Source organism: Trachypithecus francoisi, unplaced genomic scaffold, assembly GCF_009764315.1.
Source record: "Trachypithecus francoisi isolate TF-2019V2 unplaced genomic scaffold, Tfra_2.0 Lachesis_group11, whole genome shotgun sequence".
In the NCBI taxonomy this organism is placed as follows: domain Eukaryota; kingdom Metazoa; phylum Chordata; class Mammalia; order Primates; family Cercopithecidae; genus Trachypithecus; species Trachypithecus francoisi.
This window is the reverse complement of record NW_022681456.1, coordinates 28,113,717-28,132,576: the sequence shown is the minus strand read 5'-3', so window position 1 is coordinate 28,132,576 and position 18,860 is coordinate 28,113,717. Positions and strand designations below refer to the sequence as shown.

Sequence of the window (18,860 nt, the reverse complement as noted above, 5' to 3'; positions counted from 1 at the left end):
ACAGGGCTAAAATCACATGTTAACTTGGATAAAGCTTTTGAGTGAAATGACACAGGACTCTGCTGCTGGCCCCATCCTGGTGACAGATTTTGTTTGTGATATGGCTGGATGTAATGGGGATACTTATCCACTTTCTGTTGATTTTGACTATCAAAGGGAAGATGGGTCACTACTATACATTGAGGGAAGGAAGAGCATGTCATTTTTAGTACTGCCATGTCCTCTGATTAAAGTGGAAAACTACCACCAATTTAGGCAGGTCTACTGATTTCAGAACTCTAGTAGATATCCTAAATCAGGTTTGAAGAGGGATAAAAACAGATGTTTAGATTTAGATTAGAGAGCTGAATTAAGTAATACAAGATTTAGAGACATTTATCTTTCCATTTGAGTAGCAGTAAGTAGGGAAAAATGTGTGTATTTTAGTTCTTGGAATGTTGATGTTTTGTAACAGTGTGATGCAGTTACTCAAAATGCCAATACATACTTAGCTTACATTAATAACTGTGATACCCAGGTTGTAGAAACTAGTTATAGTACAGGTTGAGTATCCCTAACTGAAATGATCCAATACTGGAAACTTTTTGAGTGCCATTGTAATGCCCAATGGAAACGCTCATTGGAGCATTTTGGATTTCAGATTAGGGATGCTGAACTGGTAAGTATATAATACAAATATTCCAAGATCTGAAACACTTCTGGTCCCAACCATTTTGGATGAGGGGTACTCATCATATATCTAGGTCATGGGAATTGATAGTTCCATTAAATTCTGTTTTTTCTTTTTCCTTTTTTTTTTGAGACCAAGTCTTGCTCTGTTGCCCAGGCTGGAGTGCAATGGCGTTATCTTGGCTCACTATAACCTCTGCCTCCCAGATTCAAGTGATTTTCCTGCCTCAGCCTCCCGAGTAGCTGGGACTATAGGTGCCTACCACCATGCCTGGCTAAATTTTTTTTTTTTTTAGATGGAGTCTTCCTCTGTCACCCAGGCTGGAGTGCAGTGGTGTGATCTCAGCTCACTGCAACCTCCGCCTCCTGGGTTCAAGTGATTCTCCTGCCTCAGCCTCCTGAGTAGCTGGGATTACAGGCACATGCCACCATACCCGGCTAATTTTTGTATTTTTAGTAGAGACGGGGTTTCACCATGTTGGTCAGGCTGGTTTTGAACTCCTGACCTTGTGATCCGCCTGCCTCAGCCTCCCAAACTACTGGGATTACAAGCATGAGCCACCACTCCCACACCCGGCTAATTTTTATATTTTTAGTAGAGATGGGATTTCACTATGTTGGCCAGGCTGGTCTTGAACTCCTGACTTCCAGTGATCCACCCACCTTGGCCTTCCAAAGTGCTGGGATTACAGACATGAGCCGCCACACCTGGCCTTTTTAAAATTGTTTGTTTGTTTGTTTTTAAACTTTTAAGTTCAGGGTACAAGTGCAGGTTTGTTACACAGGTAAACATGTCATGGGGGTTTGTTGTGCAGGTTACTTCATAACCCAGGTATATTCCATGGAATTTTTATTGGTCAGCTCATAGCTGGTGTTTGGTGGTGCCATGTTTTGAGAGGGTCACAAACTGCAGTATCCCTAGATAAAGCTGATCAGGATGTCAGAAGGTCTGAGAAGCATGCCTTCTTGTTTATCTTCTCTTTGTTAGTGTCTGTATAGTTTGGCTTTTAAAAGAGAAATCTGTGGAATGATGCGGTGGGTTTCTTTCAGTATTTTAGGGGCATTCAGAATGAAGAGGGAACAGATTTGATCTCTGTGGCTTCAGTAGGCTAAACTAAAACCAAAAGGTGAAGATGACAGATAGTAATGATAATAATTGCCAACATCATGAAGCTGTCAACACTGTGGCAGGCATTATGCTAATAGCTTTAAACATATCATGTTCCATAAAGCATGTAACAGTCTTCTGGCATAAAATAATAAATGTAACAACTAATATTTATGGAGTGCTTACTATATGCCAGTAGCTATTCCAGGAACTTCACACATCTCCTTTAATGATCAGAAAATTATATGAGGTAGATACTGTTGTTGTTGCCGTTTTATAGATGAGAAAACCCTACAGAGATTAAACTTGCCCAAGTTTAAACAACTAGTAGATGGCAGATACAGACAGTTCAACTCTACAGCCCAGGCTGTTAACTACTACCATAAACTATTTTTATCCCATTTTTAGATAAAGAAAATGAGGCTTAGAAAAATGAACTTTGCCAGGTCACACAGCTAAGTACATGTCAGAGAGGGCATTCAGACCAGTGCCAGTCCTATTCTAGTGCCTCTGCAGCAGGTAGCGTTGTGTAGGCTGCTCTGTATTCTCCTTCACTAAAGCTGTATAGGCAGAATATAGACGACTGTCAGTCCAAGATCTGTGGGAAGTGAGTCTTATTAAGTGGTCAGTTGAATAAGTTGACTTGAAAGACTTATCACATGATGAAATTTTGTTTCTAAATTATTTACTACAGAGCTCCATGAAGATGAAGAAAAAGGTAACTGAACAGTTACCTTTTTCAGTCTCTTTGCAGTTATGTCGAGGAAACCTAAAATTCACTAAAGTGAAACTCAGGAGAGAGATGATGTGATCAGCATGGGCTTTGTCCTGATATTTTAGAGAAAGTTGAGGGGGTGTCTAAGAGGTGTCCCGAGGTCTTGCTTCAGAGTTTACGTGAGTAGGGAGCAATGGAGAGCAATAAGCAACAGTTTTCCTGCCCCCACACTATACACCAGACCCCAAGTGGCCAGTGTCCCAGCTGCCTCCTTGACTGGAGTCCAAGGTTTGTGGATTTTTGCATTTTGCTTTTGATTCACAACCATTTTAACACTGGAAAATACTGCCTTTAGAGGACAGAGGTCTGAATCTTCGTTTCAACCCCCCATGTTGACATATAGGTGTTGACTCTGTTTAGTACTTTATGTTGGGGCAGGAGATTTCGTTTTTTTAACCTTGGTATTTTTCCTGTTTGTACTTTGAAATGCACCTGACAATCCAATAGGTCACTTGGTGATTTTTGTACTCTTTGTCAGTTAACTTGCTTTTTGAAACTTGAAGCAATTTCATTTTTATATATTTATAAGAGGTAAAGATCATCTGTCATCTGGATGTGATCACAGAGTGATGGGCAGCAGTGCCATATAAACCTCTGCATTATCCTATAATCTTACCTAAAACTGACTGAATGCCGTTCACTATGTATTATTGCCTTCTTCAGAGTGTTATTGGCGTAGTTGCTCATCAGGGAGAGTTCCATAGTCTTGCCTAGGTCTCTTTCTCTGGTCCTTGCTTATGATTTTTTTCTGTTCTCTCCTGTACACAGTATTCCTGCTGAGTCTTGATCACAGCCTCCTCCTCAAAAGTGAAGGTGTTGCTCTAGGACCATGCTCTCTGTTTTTAAAAAAGGACCAGGCTTTTAAAAAATGATTCCTTAAAAAAGGAGTCATTCATAAGTCAAACAACGTTTCAGCACCATTCTAAGCAAAGCCACAAAGTACGACTATTTGTGTTTTTCGTCTGATGGAATTATGGCTCTGTAAAAACCATTTTTCTCAGATTTTGTGCTAGGGTTTTACCTCCGTGAGTCACATTTATTAGAGACTTTGGCAGGATACCTCTTTAGATTGAACTCTTGAGATTGACAGATTGCCCGGCAATATGGCTAGCCACTGACCTCAGTGTGGGATTCTAAATGTAATTGAGTGTCTTTAGTTCCTTGCCCTGAAGAGCTGTCCTCTAGCTGATTCTGACCTGTAAGAATGGGACATTTCTTTACCCTGTGTAGCTAAGGAAGATTTGAGTTGGTAATGTCTGATTCCATAAAGGAGAATTGTCCATTTTGCATACTAAGTTTTTGTTTGTTTTTGAGAAGGAGTCTCACTCTGTCGCCCAGGCTGGAGTGCAGTGGCGCGATGTTGCCTCACTGCAACCTCTTCCGCCTCTCAGGTTTAAGCAATTCTCTTGCCTCAGCCTTCAGAGTAGCTGGGACTACAAATGTGCGCCACTATGCCTGGCTGATTTTTGTATTTTTAGTAGAGACGGGGTTTCTACTAAACCCGTCTGGTTTACTAAACCCGGCTGGTCACGAACGCCTGACCTCAGGCAATCTGCCTGCCTCGGCCTCCTGAAGTGCTGGGATTACGGGCGTGAACCACCGTGCCCGGCCACATACTAAGTTTTTTAAAGAAAAGTATAGCTTAAACAGCTCGTGAATACAAAGAGGTTCCCATCTTGAATGAGATTGAGTTGGGAAACATTGATGGAGTGATTTAGTATTTGTAATCATCCCAAATAGTAGAGAGAATTACATTTTTATTGCCCTAGTCTTTCTGGGATGGAAAAACTTCCTGGATGTGAGCTTGAATCTTGACTGAACTTACGATCTTGCTGCCTACTTAACTTCTCTGTGTAGCAGTTTCTTGTTCTGTGTGGAGGTTGTAGTACCTGCCTCATAAGGTTAATGTGAGGATTGAAAGAGGTGGGGTGTGTGTGTGTGTGTGTGTGTGTGTAAAGTTCTTGGAATAGTAGCTGTCATATAGTAAGCATTCAATAGCTATTAGCTTTTATATTCAGATTCTGACCACTTCCACTGTTACTATTCTGGTTCAAGTTGTCATCCTCTTTCTTCTGCATTATTACAGTAGCTTTCTAGGTGGTTTTCCTGCTTTTACCATTGCCCCCTCTGTAGTTTATTTTCAACTCATCAGATCCTCTTAAAACTAAAGTTAGATCAAGTTACTTTGCTTGGATCCTGTAGTGGCCTTCTGTCTCAGAGTCAAAATCCCTACTCCTTGCAAGTCCTTCCACAAATCCCTTCCCCATCTTACTTTTCCAGTCGCCCACTCCCTCCCTGTGTATCTCGCTGATCTAATCCCTGCTCACTGTGCTTCAGGTATACTGACTTTTTTGTTATTACCTGAACAAGCCAGACACATTTCCAGATGTCTTAGGATTTTGCATTTGTCGTTCACTGTTCTACACTTCTCGTATATTTGCATGAATTACTCATTCATCTACTTCAAACTTTGGCTCAAAATCACCTACTCAGTGAGCCTAGTTTGATCACCTCCACCCCAGTCCTTATCCTTTTTCCCCTGCTTATATTTCTTCTGTAGTATGTATGTTTTAATTAATTTAAAATTTTACTTATTGATTTCATTATTATACAACTCTCCTTTCTAGAATGTAATCATCATGGGAGCAGGGATTTGTATTCATTTTATTTACTGCTGATTTCACTGTTGTATTCTCAGTACCTGTACTAATAATGCCTGGCATGTTTGTTGAATGAGTAAATTATGTATGTCTATATGATATTTATCTTTTGAAAACCAGAAAGATGAAGTGACTGCTGCAGAGAAATAATGTACTCCAGTCAATATCAAGAAATGGAAGTAAATTTTCTTTGCCAAAGTAACCCCAGTATTTTCCTTTGTTAGAGATGTACAGTCTTACTACGTCTTTGTGAGCTCATGGATGATGAAAATGGAATCTATTTTATCTAAAGAGCAGAGAATGGATAAATTTGCCGAAGATCTCACCAACAGATGTAATGTTTTTATACAGGTAGTTGCATCTTACAATATTTCGGGGAATTTTTTTTGTTAATCTTACAGAAATTAAACTTGGAAAAAACTGAACAAAGAGTAGAGTCTGTTTTTGTTTATTGAAACAAATTGATTTGGTTATGTTGGGATCTGTGTGACTTACTAATTTAAATTTTCTAACAACCCATTCAAAGCTCTACATTCCTTCAAAACTTGACTATTTAACTGTACCCTAGAAGTTTTGATATGTTGTATTTTTATTATTTATTTCAAACTATTTTAAAATTATAATAAACTTTGTGGGCTTTTAGAAAGATTTCCTTATTTTGAACTATATGAGGATTTTCTAGTTATTTTATTATTGAGTTGTAGCAATAATTAAATAATTTTAGTATTTTGGAGTTTGCTTTATTATCTAGCTTACGGTCAACTTGGGTAAACATTTCACATCCACTTGAAAAGAATGTATAATTTGTATTTTTCAGTTGTAGCATTTTGTATATGACAAGAGGATCATATTTATTAATGATTTTTGTCTGTGTATTTCAGATACTGAGAGTTGTGTTAGAATTTCCCACTGTTGTGGATTTGTCTGTTTATCCTTGTTCTGTGGTTTTTATTTTGTGTATTTTGAAGCTAAGTATATAATGTTTAGAATTGTTCTGTCTTTCTAGTAAATTGGACCTTTTCTTGTTAAGAAATATTCCTTGTTATCTCTTGTAATGCTTTTTGTCATAGATCTCTTTTGTGTGATACTAACTATAACTGTTTTAATTAATGTCTGCATGGTATTTTCTTTTTTGATCCTTTCACTTGTGGCCTTTCTGGCTCCTTATATTTAATGTGTGTCTTCTGTAAGTAGCATAAATATTTTCTCCTATCTGATAATCTTTGTTTTTTTTTTTTTTCATAGTACTATTTTTTCTGTATGTCCTTGTTGATATATTTGGTTTTAAACTGCCACCTGACTAGTTGCTTTGTATTTGTCTTGCTTGTTCTGTGTCCCTTTTCTTTTCCTCTCTTGTTCTTTTTTGGAGTATTTTTAATTTTATTTCTCCTCCTATTAGTTTAATTCTATATTATTTTACTTTTAGTGGTTACTCTAGACATTTAAAATGTATCGTTTACTCATTTAGCTCTAATATAAATTAGTTTTACCACTTTCCTGACAGTGTAAGGTTCTTAAACAGCTTTAATTCTGTTTATCTGCCTCTCACCTTTTGTGCTGTTGTTGTGTACTTAAGTTCCTCTGTATTTTAAACCTCACAAGGCATTATTATTGCTATTGTTGTTTTTATAGTCAGTGTTTATTTAGATTTACTCATATTTACCTGTTCTGTCGCTTTTCATTCTTCCTACATCTCTTAATTTTCATCTTCCTACTTGGGGAATACTTGCTAGTATTTCATTAATACAAGTCTCTGTTGATGAATTGTAACAGTTTTTGGTCTGAATATGTCTTCATTTCAATCATATTGCTGTGTTAGAATTCTAGGTTGGTTGGGTTTTTTTTCTTCTAGCTTTTAAAGGTGCCATTTTATTGTCTTCTGGTTTCCTTTGTTTTTGTTAAGAAGTCAACTGTAGGTTTGTTGCTTTTACAATATGTATCTTTCTTTACTTTTTGGCTTTTAGTAGTTTTCCTACAGTGCCCCTAGGTGTGGTTTTCTTTGTGTGTTTGTGCTACTTTGAGGTCAGTAGAACTTCTTGAATTCATGGAATATTCTTTACGATTAACTGTTCAAGCATTACTTCTTTTCTATTTCCTCTGTTTTAATTCTTCATCTATCTCTAATCTGCTGTTAAATTCATCTACTGAGTTTTAAATTTTAATAATTTTACTTTTCAGTTGGCTTTTTTATAGTTTACAGTTCTCTTCTGAGATACTTGATTTTGTGTTTTATTTTCTTCAACACATTCAGCTTATTTTGAAGCACATGTCTAATTTCATTATTTGGCTATTTCTCTTATCTGTTGTTTCTTTTGTTTTTGTACATCTCTTACCTCTTTACCTATTTTTTTTTTTTTTGGGTAAATTGTAATTTTTTTATTGGAAAACAAATATACAACTTGGAATGGATTTTGAGGCAAATTGTGCCATAAGCAGATTTTAAGTGGCTAAACAAAGTTTAAAAAGCAAGTAACAATAAAAGAAAATGTTTCTGGTACAGGACCAGCAGTACAAAAAATAGTGTACGAGTACCTGGATAATACACCCGTTTTGCAATAGTGCAACTTTTAAGTACATATTGTTGACTGTCCATAGTCCACACAGAGTTACAACTCCACACTTCAACAACAACATGCTGACAGTTCCTAAAGAAAACTACTTTAAAAAAGGCATAACCCAGATGTTCCCTCATTTGACCAACTCCATCTAACTTTAGATGTGCAGAAGGGCTTAGATATATCCAGAGTAAGCCACATGCAACATGTTACTTGATCAATTTTCTAAAATAAGGTTTCAGGACAATGACAGTAAGATAAGGGAAGAAAACATGGAGGAATGAAGTCCTAATTACTATACATGCATATTTTTTTGACAGTAGGGAGAAATCTTTTACAGATAAGTTACAAACAAAGAAAAGGCAAATAAACAATTTTGTACAAGAAATTTAACACATTCTGTACAAGGTCTTCACTTTGCTGTCATCATTTGTACAAACTCTTCATAGTTTACTTGACCATCACCATCAATATCTGCTTCCCTGATCATTTCATCAACTTCTTCATCTGTTAACTTCTCTCCAAGGTTTGTCATCACATGGCGAAGTTCTGCAGCACTAATATAGCCATTGCCATCCTTATCAAACACACAGAATGCTTCTCTAATTTCTTCTTTACTCTGTGTCTTTCATTTTTCTTGCCATCATTGTCAGAAATTCAGGGAAGTCAATTGTGCCATTACCATCAGCATCTACTTCATTAATCATGTCCTGTAACTCTGCTTCTGTGGGATTCTGCCCAAGAGACCTCATTACAGTTCCCAATTCGTTGTTGTAGTTCCATCACCATCTTTGTCAAATAGTGAAAAAGCTTCTTTGAATTCTGCAATCTGCTCTTCGGTCAGTTGGTCAGCCATGCTGCAAGCGCTGCCGGTTTCCGAGACGCGACCATACAACCAGTCAGCTCACTCGCTCCACTCGGACTAATCTATATACCTATTTTTTATAGAGTGCCACACATTGTATATGAAAAGCTGTAGACGTAATTTGAGGATCTGGATCTTTTCTTCCTCCAGAAGGGATTTGTATTTGTATTTGCTTTTGTACACAGCTAGTCTAGGACAGTTAGCAACCCAGGTTATATCAATCTAGTAGGTTGATCGACATGATTTGAGGCAGGATTTTGATCCTGTGATGGTTAATTCACCCTTACTTTTTGGGGGCTTACCCTTCAGGACCCCAACTCAGAGCTTAGGTGGTTTACGAAAACCAGCTCTGATGAGCCCCAAGCTTCTATTTTTATCTCCCTTCCCTGTGAGATGTTGTTGAAAGATATGTTTGGCTTTTGTCTTTAGAGCAGATGCTTTAAGAGAAAGCAACCCTGAATGCCAGGCTCACTTCTCTGAGTTTCTGTCGTTCCAGATCTTGGCCTTATATTTCCTTGTTTTTTTGAATCCTCTGATGCCTTAGGAGGCATTTTTAAACCATTTTGCTCAGATTTTCTAGTTGTTCTCAGTGGGAAGGCTGGTCTAAATTGTTTATTCTATCATTAACTAGTACAGACTCCAGACTACCCTTTCCCTTACAATTTAGATTTCAAAATACATCCCTTCACAAATTAATGGTTATCTGGGAATGAGCTAATATGGGCCCTGGAGTTCTGTACTTCAAGTACCCCTAAAAAAGGGAATCCTTCTTTTTCTGCCTGACTTAGAGTTAGATTTTTGCTGTTCCTTGTTTGTGCTTTTTAATTTTTCCCAGGGCTGCACTAGGGTAGGGTCTGATGTAATAGTCCTGTAGCCGACAAGGTAAGATTTTGTGGCTCTTTCTGCATGTATGTGCCAAGCTTTGGTCTTACTGTCACCTTTCTTAGGATGCTATCCTCTCTTTGATTTTTTCATTTTGTTAATTTAGCACATGCCTCTTTGCCACAGAGAAACTTTGTGTGTGGTTCAGAGGAACTCCTATTTTGTGCTGAGTATCATTCCTTTAGTGAGCCGCTGTTTCTGATGGGAGAATACATTCTCTCACATGGGACAGGAGTAAAAGGTTGAGGAACACTGGCATATAGCTTCTGCCCCCACCTCCTTCATGTATCTACAGTAGCATAGTTAAGGTTCGTTGCTAAACTGTACATGTATCTCTTTTGGGAACTTTATAGACCCAAAGAATCTCTGTCATTATCTTTGTGTTTTTCTGTGTTTCCCTTTTGGGTTTAAATGAAAAACTATTTGAGAAATAATATCCCTTTTTTCCTATTTTCTTATTCCACCGTTTCACTGAGTTTAATACCATTAAAAGAATTTTAATACCTCACAAGACCTGGCTTCCTTCATGAATAGAAGGGGAGGGGAGAATCTGTTCTCATTGGCCTGGAAGGAGAGAAAGCCTAATTAGCACCAAACTAGGCAAGGAGGAGATAGCAGATGGATTGTGTTGATTGGTCTAGGTGAATAGGAAAGGGGGACTTGGCTTGGAACTCAGAAATTTCTGTGCCTATATGTATTGACTGAACAGCCCTCTTTCTCCTTATTTTTCCATTTTTAACTCCTTAGAGTCCTCAGCTCTTGCCTTAAGTGGCAACAGATAGGAGTCTTTATTCTCTTCCCTGGCAGGTAAGATAAGGATGAATAGATACCTTTCTAACATCCAAATTGTTTCACTCAAAGCTTTTCTAAGGGAAAGAGTCTTTTTTTTTTTTTTTTTTTCTAGACAGAGTCTTGCTCAGTCGCCCAGGCTGGAGTGCAGTGGCGCGATCTCGGCTCACTGCAATCTCTGCCTCCCGGTTTCACGCCATTCTCCTGCCTAAGTCTCCCAAGTAGCTGGGACTACAGGCGCCTGCCACCATGCCGGGCTAATCTTTTTTGTATTTTTAGTAGAGACGGGGTTTCACCATGTTAACCAGGATGGTCTCCATCTCCTGACCTCGTGATCCACCCACCTCGGCCTCCCAAAGTGCTGGGATTACAGGCGTGAGCCACCACGCCCGGCCAAGGGAAAGATTCTTAAGCTGTGATTACACACTATTATTTTGACAGTACTAAACTTATGGTATGTGACAGGATAAATAAACGGTTAGGGCTGTTTTGAAACTTAACCACCATGTATAACATTGTCACTGTGAGGAAGAGTATCTCCAAATCTTAAGAGCTGGCTTTAAAATGAACTTCAGAAGCATATAGTTATTGGTAAGTTGAGGAGTAACTGCTGTTACATAGATAATGAAATCTTGAAGAAGTCTTTCCTTGTGATTATAATCAATGTTTTCCTTTACAGGGCTTCTTGTATGCATATAGTATTAGTACCATTATTAAAACCACAATGAATCTCTACATGTCCATGCAGAAGCCAATGACCAAAACCTCAGTTAAGGCGTTATGCAGGCTTGTTGAACTTCTCAAGGTAGGTTTTAGATTATTTTACTTTGCCATCATAATTGAGAAATGACCCAGGCTTAAGTTAGGTTAATCTTGTAAGATTTGACTACATGATTATATGAGAACAGAAAATTATGAGAAAGTACTTCTCTCTCAATTGAATAAAGGAACCAGCCATTTAAATAAATTTCTGAGTAACTACTTATGACTGGTCATTATATTTAAACTTTACTAAATAAAGTTAATATATCCAGTTCACACAGTAAAAAAAAAAGTTAAGGTAGTGAGAGAGTAAAGAAAGAAAATGGAAAAGTTAACTTTAATATTATTAGTAAAGTTTTACTCATGGAAGTTTTAAAAAGGTTGCATGAGTTAATAAAAAACTTGTCTACTATTATCCGTTATAGTGTTTACATGCGTATGAGGTTAGTTAACATAAGGCTATTTATTTTGTAATTTGGGTTAAGTGCTGTAATCTTGTGATTTGAACAATAGACTACTTATAGAGGTGGTCAAATGAATTAAGAATTAGTACACCTATGCAAGTATGGTAACGTGTTTCTTAGCTTACTTCTGTATTGAAGAAAAAAGCTGTAGGCAGGAAAGCCCAGTTAACCTTTTGTAAAAATTGAAATTACAATTTGCTGGTAAAGTTTCTCCTAAATAATTGACTAGATTTGTTCAGGAAATAAAGATTTTTCTTTTGGAGATTCTGCCTTTGGATTTCCAGCCTTTTTTTCTTTATACTATTTGTTTATAGATATTTTACGTTTTATTTTTTATGAACTATAAATACAGATGAGTATATGTGTATGTTAGAATATGTATAAATATGTAATACATAAGTATGGTTTTAAAATTAATAATAAACACCTAAATACCCACTGTCCCACTTAAGAAAAAGAATGTTACCAATATTTTCTTTTTTTTTTTTTTTTTTTGAGACGGAGTCTTGCTCTGTCGCCCAGGCTGGAGTGCAGTGGCCGGATCTCAGCTCACTGCAAGCTCCGCCTCCCGGGTTTACGCCATTCTCCTGCCTCAGCCTCCTGAGTAGCTGGGACTACAGATGCCTGCCACCACGCCCGGCTAGTTTTTTTGTATTTTTTAGTAGAGACGGGGTTTCACCGTGTTAGCCAGGATGGTCTCGATCTCCTGACCTCATGATCCGCCCGTCTCGGCCTCCCAAAGTGCTGGGATTACAGGCTTGAGCCACTGCGCCAGGCCCCAATATTTTCAAATACTGTGTTTCTTCCTAATTGTATCTCAACCTGTCCACCTCAGAGGAGACTACTGTCCTGAATTCTATGTTTATCATTCCCTTGTTTTTCTTTTTAGCTTACCAAATATGGATGAATCAATAAAACATGAATCGTTATATATGTTTTTGAAGTTTATATTAGTGGAGTAGTACTTTATGTATTTTTTGGTCTGCTTTTTTATTCAACATTTTGTGTTTTACTCAGCATTTTGTATTTGAATGTATCCATGTTGGGAGGAGTAGCCCATCTATTTTCATTGTTGTGTAGCTTCCTGTGGATAGACTTTGGGTTGTTTCCAGTTTTTGTATCATAAACAATGTTGCCATCCTTGTATGTGTTTCTTAGTGTACTTGTGCAGGAGTTTTTCTAAGGAATTGTATACCTAAAAGTTGGTTACTGGATTATATGTTACGTATATGTTCAACTTTTCGAGATGATGTCACATTGTCTCTATATACAGATTATATATATATATATATATACACACACACACACACACACACACATACACACATACACACACACACACCTCCCACAGTACATTAGAAAGTTACATTAGAAATAAAATTGTATTTCCAATTGGCCAACTCTGGTATTATCGAGCTTCATTTTTTTTAATGTAAATTAGTGAGTATAATTGGTTTTGATTATGATTGTTAATAGTTAACCCCTGATTGTTAGTGATGGTAAATATCCTTTCAATTACTTATTAACTGTGTTTCTTTTTTTTGTGAAAAATCTGTTTATGTCTTTTCATTTTTTTAAATTTGATTGTGTGCCTTTAAAAAACAAAATCTTTCATTTTGGGTCTTATATCCTGAACATTAATCACTTGTACCTGGTAGATATTTTGTGATACATCGGCTTGCCTTTTTATTGTCTTTATAGAGACTTTTGATAAACGGAAGTGCTTAATTTTAGTATAATTGAATTTATCAGTTCTATAGTTTGTAAAGTTTTTGTTTTGTTTTTGAGACAGAGTCTCGCTCTGTTGCTCAGACTGGAGTGCAGTGGCACGATATCGGCTCACCTCAGCCTCTGCCTCCCAGATTCAAGCGATTCTGCCTCAGCTTCCTGAGTAGCTGGAACTACAGGCATGTGCCACCATGCCTGGCTAATTTTTGTATTTTTTAGTAGAGACAGGGTTTCACTATGTTGGCCAGGCTGGTCTTGAACACCTGACCTCATGATCCACCTGCCTCGACCTCCCAAAGTGCTGGGATTACAGGCATGAGCCACCGCGCCAGGCCTGTAAGGTTTTTTTGTATTTCATTTACAGATCACTTCCCTAGCCTAAGGTCATAAAGATCTTCTATAATTTTGCCTAAAGTTTTTAAGTTGATTGTCACAAAATTATTTCTGATTCTTTTTAGGCAATAGAGCATATGTTCTACAGGAGAAGCATGGTTGTGGCTGATTCAGTTTCACATATAACACAGCACCTTCAACATCAGGCTCTTCATTCTATTTCTGTGGCCAAGGTATGCAAATTAATATGTATTTAGCATAAGTATGTTATCTTTTTTGTTCTTCCATTGTTTTATATGTGTTTTCTGGTTTACCCTGTTTATTCCATTCCTTCAAACATAATATGCTTGGTTATTTATCTCCATAGTATTTTACAATTTTTACTTCAAGTTATTGGCATTATCTTTACTGTGAAATTGCAGCACGTAATACTTTAATACACTTCTGGAAAAGGATGTTGTTTGCACTTTTGAAATTGATGCATCATTTAAAAAATGATTTCTTATTAAATTAATATGGAAATTTTAAAGTATGCCTAATGTGTTGTTTCAGGTAGTACTAAGAGATAATGTTACAGAAGTAAAGTATAAATAAAATATTATCAGAAGCTTAATGGGGAAAGTATTTGTGTATGTTCTCTTAAATTAAATCATGGAAAAGATAATCAAGAAGTTTTTCTTCTGAGTCTTTTGTTATTGCCTCAGAAACGAAACAAATCGTTTTCTTGTTTTATTTTTAAGAAAAGAGTGATTTCTGACAAAAAATATAGCGAACAGCGTCTTGATGTGCTCTCTGCTCTAGTTTTGGCTGAAAACACTCTAAATGGACCAAGCACAAAGCAACGGCGACTTATTGTTTCTTTGGCACTAAGTGTTGGCACACAAATGGTAAGCGTACTGCTATTACTTATGGAACAGAAATGAGATCTGAGATTTCACAGTTCCCTTGTTACTGACCCTAGAAACCTTTGACTGCAACTTCTCTGCCTTTTTTCCTGTCCCTGATAGAAAACGTTTAAAGACGAAGAACTCTTTCCACTTCAAGTAGTCATGAAAAAACTGGATCTTATTAGTGAACTTAGAGAACGGTAAGTAGGACTGGGATATGCTGTGGTACTCTAAAGACAGGGTTAATAGAAACATTGATTTTCTTTTTAGCACAGCAAGAGAATAAATAAAATTCAGATAGAACATTAGTTTCTTTCTGTAACTTCTCTTTTTTTTTTTGAGACAGATTCTCGCTCTGTCGCCTGGGCTGGAGTGCAGTGGTGGGATCTCAGCTCACTGCAAGCTCCACCTCCTGGGTTTACGCCATTCTCCTGCCTCAGCCTCCCGAGTAGGTGGGACTACAGGCGCCCACCACCTCACCCGGCTAGTTTTTTGTATTTTTTAGTACAGACGGGGTTTCACCATGTTAGCCAGGATGGTCTCGAACTTCTGACCTCGTGATCCGCCCGTCTCAGCCTCCCAAAGTGCTGGGATTACAGGCTTGAGCCACCGCGCCCGGCCTCTGTAACTTCTTTAGCATGACCAAAATGAGATTGTGACTAGGGATCATATTTATTTAGCTTTGCTTCTACAGGAAGCATGTAGCCTCTAGAAAAACTCACACGAGAAAAAGCAGTGCAACCTCAGAGCATCTGGCAGACTCTGATGCATATCGTGATTATTATGTTGGGTATCTCTATTGGACCTAGACTGCTGCGTTACATAACAGGGCTTCCTCTGTGTGGGACTTAGCGATCCATGATATATAGTGTTCTATAATTTTAAGACACGAATTTGAATTAACATTGTTGAATTAGTTTTTGGAAAGCTTATTTTTGTAGCTACTTCTGGCTTTCTTGTTTTCTTTTTGTTGAGTAAGCAGTAAGTTTCTTGAAGGGAAATTTGAATATTTTGATTTCCAGCTGAATTAAGGTTACAGCACAATTTCCATTTAGTATTCATACTTATAACTTATTTTGTTGTTGTTGTTCTGGAGAAACTGACATTTCTCTTGTTATTGGCATTTAATTTTCCACTCTTGGGAAGAAATATTGAACCTTTTTCATTATAAGATAGTTAACGATCATTCTGTTGCCCTTTAAGGTGTGAAATAGTCACTTGGCAAAGATTGTAGACATGTTAAGTGTGGGGTTTTTTTTTTGGTCGCAATTTTTTTTTAAAGATTTTTCTTTCCAACTTAGAATCAGGGAAAATGGAGCATGTGATGCAAGTATTTAAGTCTAGTCATAGCAAATAATATTGAAAATGAGTTTATTTTTATTTACCAAAACCAAAAATGGTCAATAAATGTTTATTTTAAACTCTGACATTTGAATATTATGCATATCATTTTTCAAGTATGGTTTACAACTAAAGCGTATGTGCAGAATTCTGACAATGTCAGGCATTGGAGTGTTTGTTACCTTTGTTTCATTTTGATAGTATTTCTTTTGTGACTTTTCTATGCTACGTTGGGTTAAGTGATGTAGGGAATGCAAACTGTGTAAGATGGAACTCTTCCCTCTGTAGTAGATGTTGTTCCTTTCATATTGTTTTGGGATTCTTCAGTTTTGGTGTGACTGATTACTACTTTACATTGTAGAGTCCAAACACAGTGTGACTGTTGTTTTTTATACTGGCATCGAGCTGTCTTCCCAATTTATTTAGATGATGTATATGAAAATGCTGTTGATGCAGCCAGATTACATGTAAGTAAAGAACAATATAAAGAATAATTCCATCATTTAAAAAGGCACTGTATAAACCGTTTTAGTTTAAAATAGATCTTTTGACTTAGTAAACTATTTTAAAATTGACTGTTTTGTAAACTGCATATTCATTAAGTGTTTATAGTCTGTAAATTTTATGTTACTGTTGATGAAGTTAATTTATTTAATTTCTTCCTTCATGTTCCTAATCATTTTCATTTCACTTAATTTTAGTTTATGTCATAGTAGTCTGACATTTACTCATCAGCAAATTATAATGAAAAAGAAAAAATATTTAAAAAAATATTCAAATTTTTCTTTTTCTTTATGGAAATAAGTGTTTGAATGCACAAGATAGGAAAAGAATAGTGAATGTGATTTTTTGGGGTATATTTAGTTAAAGTATATACTTTAGGTTCTTTTTCTTTAGGAAAGTTAAGACAGTTGTGGAAAATCAGTTTTCCTTCAGATTGAGGTTTTGTCTTTTAAGATAAATAACTTTTGCAGTATTGTTTAGATTAGAGACCTGGTTTTTCTAAATTCATGTACATTTTAATTTTCTTCTTAGTACATGTTCAGTGCTTTGCGCGACTGTGTACCTGCTATGATGCATGCAAGGCATTTAGAGTCCTATGAGATACTTCTGGATTGCTATGACAAGGAAATTATGGAAATTTTAAATGAGGTAACATCATATTTGAGATTGAAAAGCTTAAAACATGTTCGGAATGTAGTGTTTGGAAAGAAATGTTCGATTGAAGCAGACTATCACTAAGTTAAATTTTTTATAAATTGCTGGGTAGAACAAAGAACTATTTTTAGTTACAATATCATTGTTATGCTAATTGGTCTGTAATTCATTTATTTAGAAATCAGACTAGGAATTAGGAAATTTTAAATTTACTTTTGTAAATAGATATTTTAATTTAAAGTTGTTTATTAGAAGAATGCAAATGTGAAATGGGTTTGAATGTTGAAAGCTGCTAATGGTCCAGTTAAAGCAACTTAACTATTAATATTTTACTGAATTTTATTTGAAGAGCTCCTAAGAGAAGGAAATTGTATATTTAAGAGATTTAGTGTGTAACAAAAGTAATTTGAATCCAATATGTGTGCCCCTCCTTGTTTTAAGGAAATATATATTATAAACATTGATATCTTTAAAATTAAATTTCCATCTAGCGATATTTTTATTTGGACGGAGGAATTAAAAATGAGGAAATTTCACAATATAATCCTACCTGGGTTTGGTGAAATTGTGAAAAACTTTTTATAATTTCTTGTATTAAATATTCTTATTTAGGAAATAAAATACATGCCTGGATAGTAATTTAGAACTCCTTGGTAGACCAGAAAAGATGATTAATTTTATTACCTTTAGCACAATGAATTTTGTGATTTTTTTTTTAATGGTTATTATAAGAAAGCTTTTTTTATTTTCTCTCTTGCATGTTCTCATGACCTTTCCTCCTTTGTTGCTGGTTTCCATAAATTTTATGCTTTAAGTTGCATATTCATGTTCCTTATAATGATACCATTAATCATTAGTTTTATATTTTCTTTTCAAGAGTATTAACCTTAAGGTATTAGTGAAAATAAAGACTTAGAATTTATGTAACTGCTTCTGACCAAAAAACTGTTGGTTTAAAAAGGAGCATAGACATGTAGGGAAACAATACAATTGCAATATCATTTTGAAAAATTAAAGTATCAAATCTTTTGTGAATAGCATTTGCTGGACAAATTATGCAAAGAAATAGAGAAAGATCTGCGACTTTCTGTGCATACTCATTTAAAGCTGGATGACCGAAACCCTTTCAAAGTTGGCATGAAAGACCTGGCTCTTTTTTTCTCTCTGAATCCAATTCGGTTTTTCAATCGTTTCATTGACATTCGGGGTGAGTGTTTTGCTTTCCTTCTTAGAGTCATATTTTCTATTTTTTTTACCCTACCGTTAAATAACAAAACTTTGAGGGTATATTTAAATTTTGTGTTGTTATTCTTTATTTACATTTTGTTTCTTTTCTCATTTTTATTAATATCATATTTTAAAGGAACAAATCTGATGTTCAAGGACAAGTTGTTTTTTCCTTTTTAGTTTCATTTCCTTTTCTACTGTTTCATAAGTTGAAATTTTTATTTTTTTTTTGTAGCTTATGTAACTCACTACCTAGACAAGACTTTCTACAATCTAACAACAGTAGCCCTTCATGACTGGGCCACTTATAGTGAGATGAGAAACTTAGCTACCCAGCGTTATGGACTGGTTATGACAGAGGCACATCTTCCCAGTCAGACTTTGGAACAGGTATAGTATAAAATTTTTTTTTTTTTTTTAAGCATACTCTGACTGTTGGCCATAACGGTCCTTTTTAAGGAAGTCTATTTTCTTTTTGCTTTAGTTAGTATGTGTTTATTTTTTAAGAAATTATCTGCTGTATAAAATCTTATACATGACAACGGTAAAAAATTAGGTGCTGCTAGATTGCTTTATAAAGGAATTTACCACAGGCATCCTACTTATATTCAGCCTTCTGAGCATTTGAAATATACATATATATAGATTTATATACAG

General features: G+C 36.0%; 1 protein-coding gene and 1 pseudogene across 3 annotated transcripts in view; one reads left to right on the top strand and one right to left on the bottom strand.

Moving 5' to 3' along the window:
• Nucleotides 1–18,860, top strand: part of WASHC4 (WASH complex subunit 4) — a 65,361-nt gene that overhangs the window by 21,319 nt on the left and 25,182 nt on the right. For both annotated transcript variants that reach the window (XM_033220805.1, XM_033220806.1), the window contains 9 exons: nt 5,437–5,563; nt 10,983–11,108; nt 13,716–13,823; nt 14,331–14,477; nt 14,598–14,677; nt 16,180–16,285; nt 16,854–16,970; nt 18,015–18,183; nt 18,439–18,593. In XM_033220805.1, coding sequence (XP_033076696.1) covers nt 5,437–5,563; nt 10,983–11,108; nt 13,716–13,823; nt 14,331–14,477; nt 14,598–14,677; nt 16,180–16,285; nt 16,854–16,970; nt 18,015–18,183; nt 18,439–18,593 — 1,135 coding nt within the window. The remainder of the gene's footprint in view (nt 1–5,436; nt 5,564–10,982; nt 11,109–13,715; nt 13,824–14,330; nt 14,478–14,597; nt 14,678–16,179; nt 16,286–16,853; nt 16,971–18,014; nt 18,184–18,438; nt 18,594–18,860) is intronic.
• LOC117089493 lies at nt 7,557–8,702 on the bottom strand (annotated as a pseudogene). The gene has a single exon (XR_004439635.1). The product of XR_004439635.1 is annotated as a calmodulin-1-like (transcript).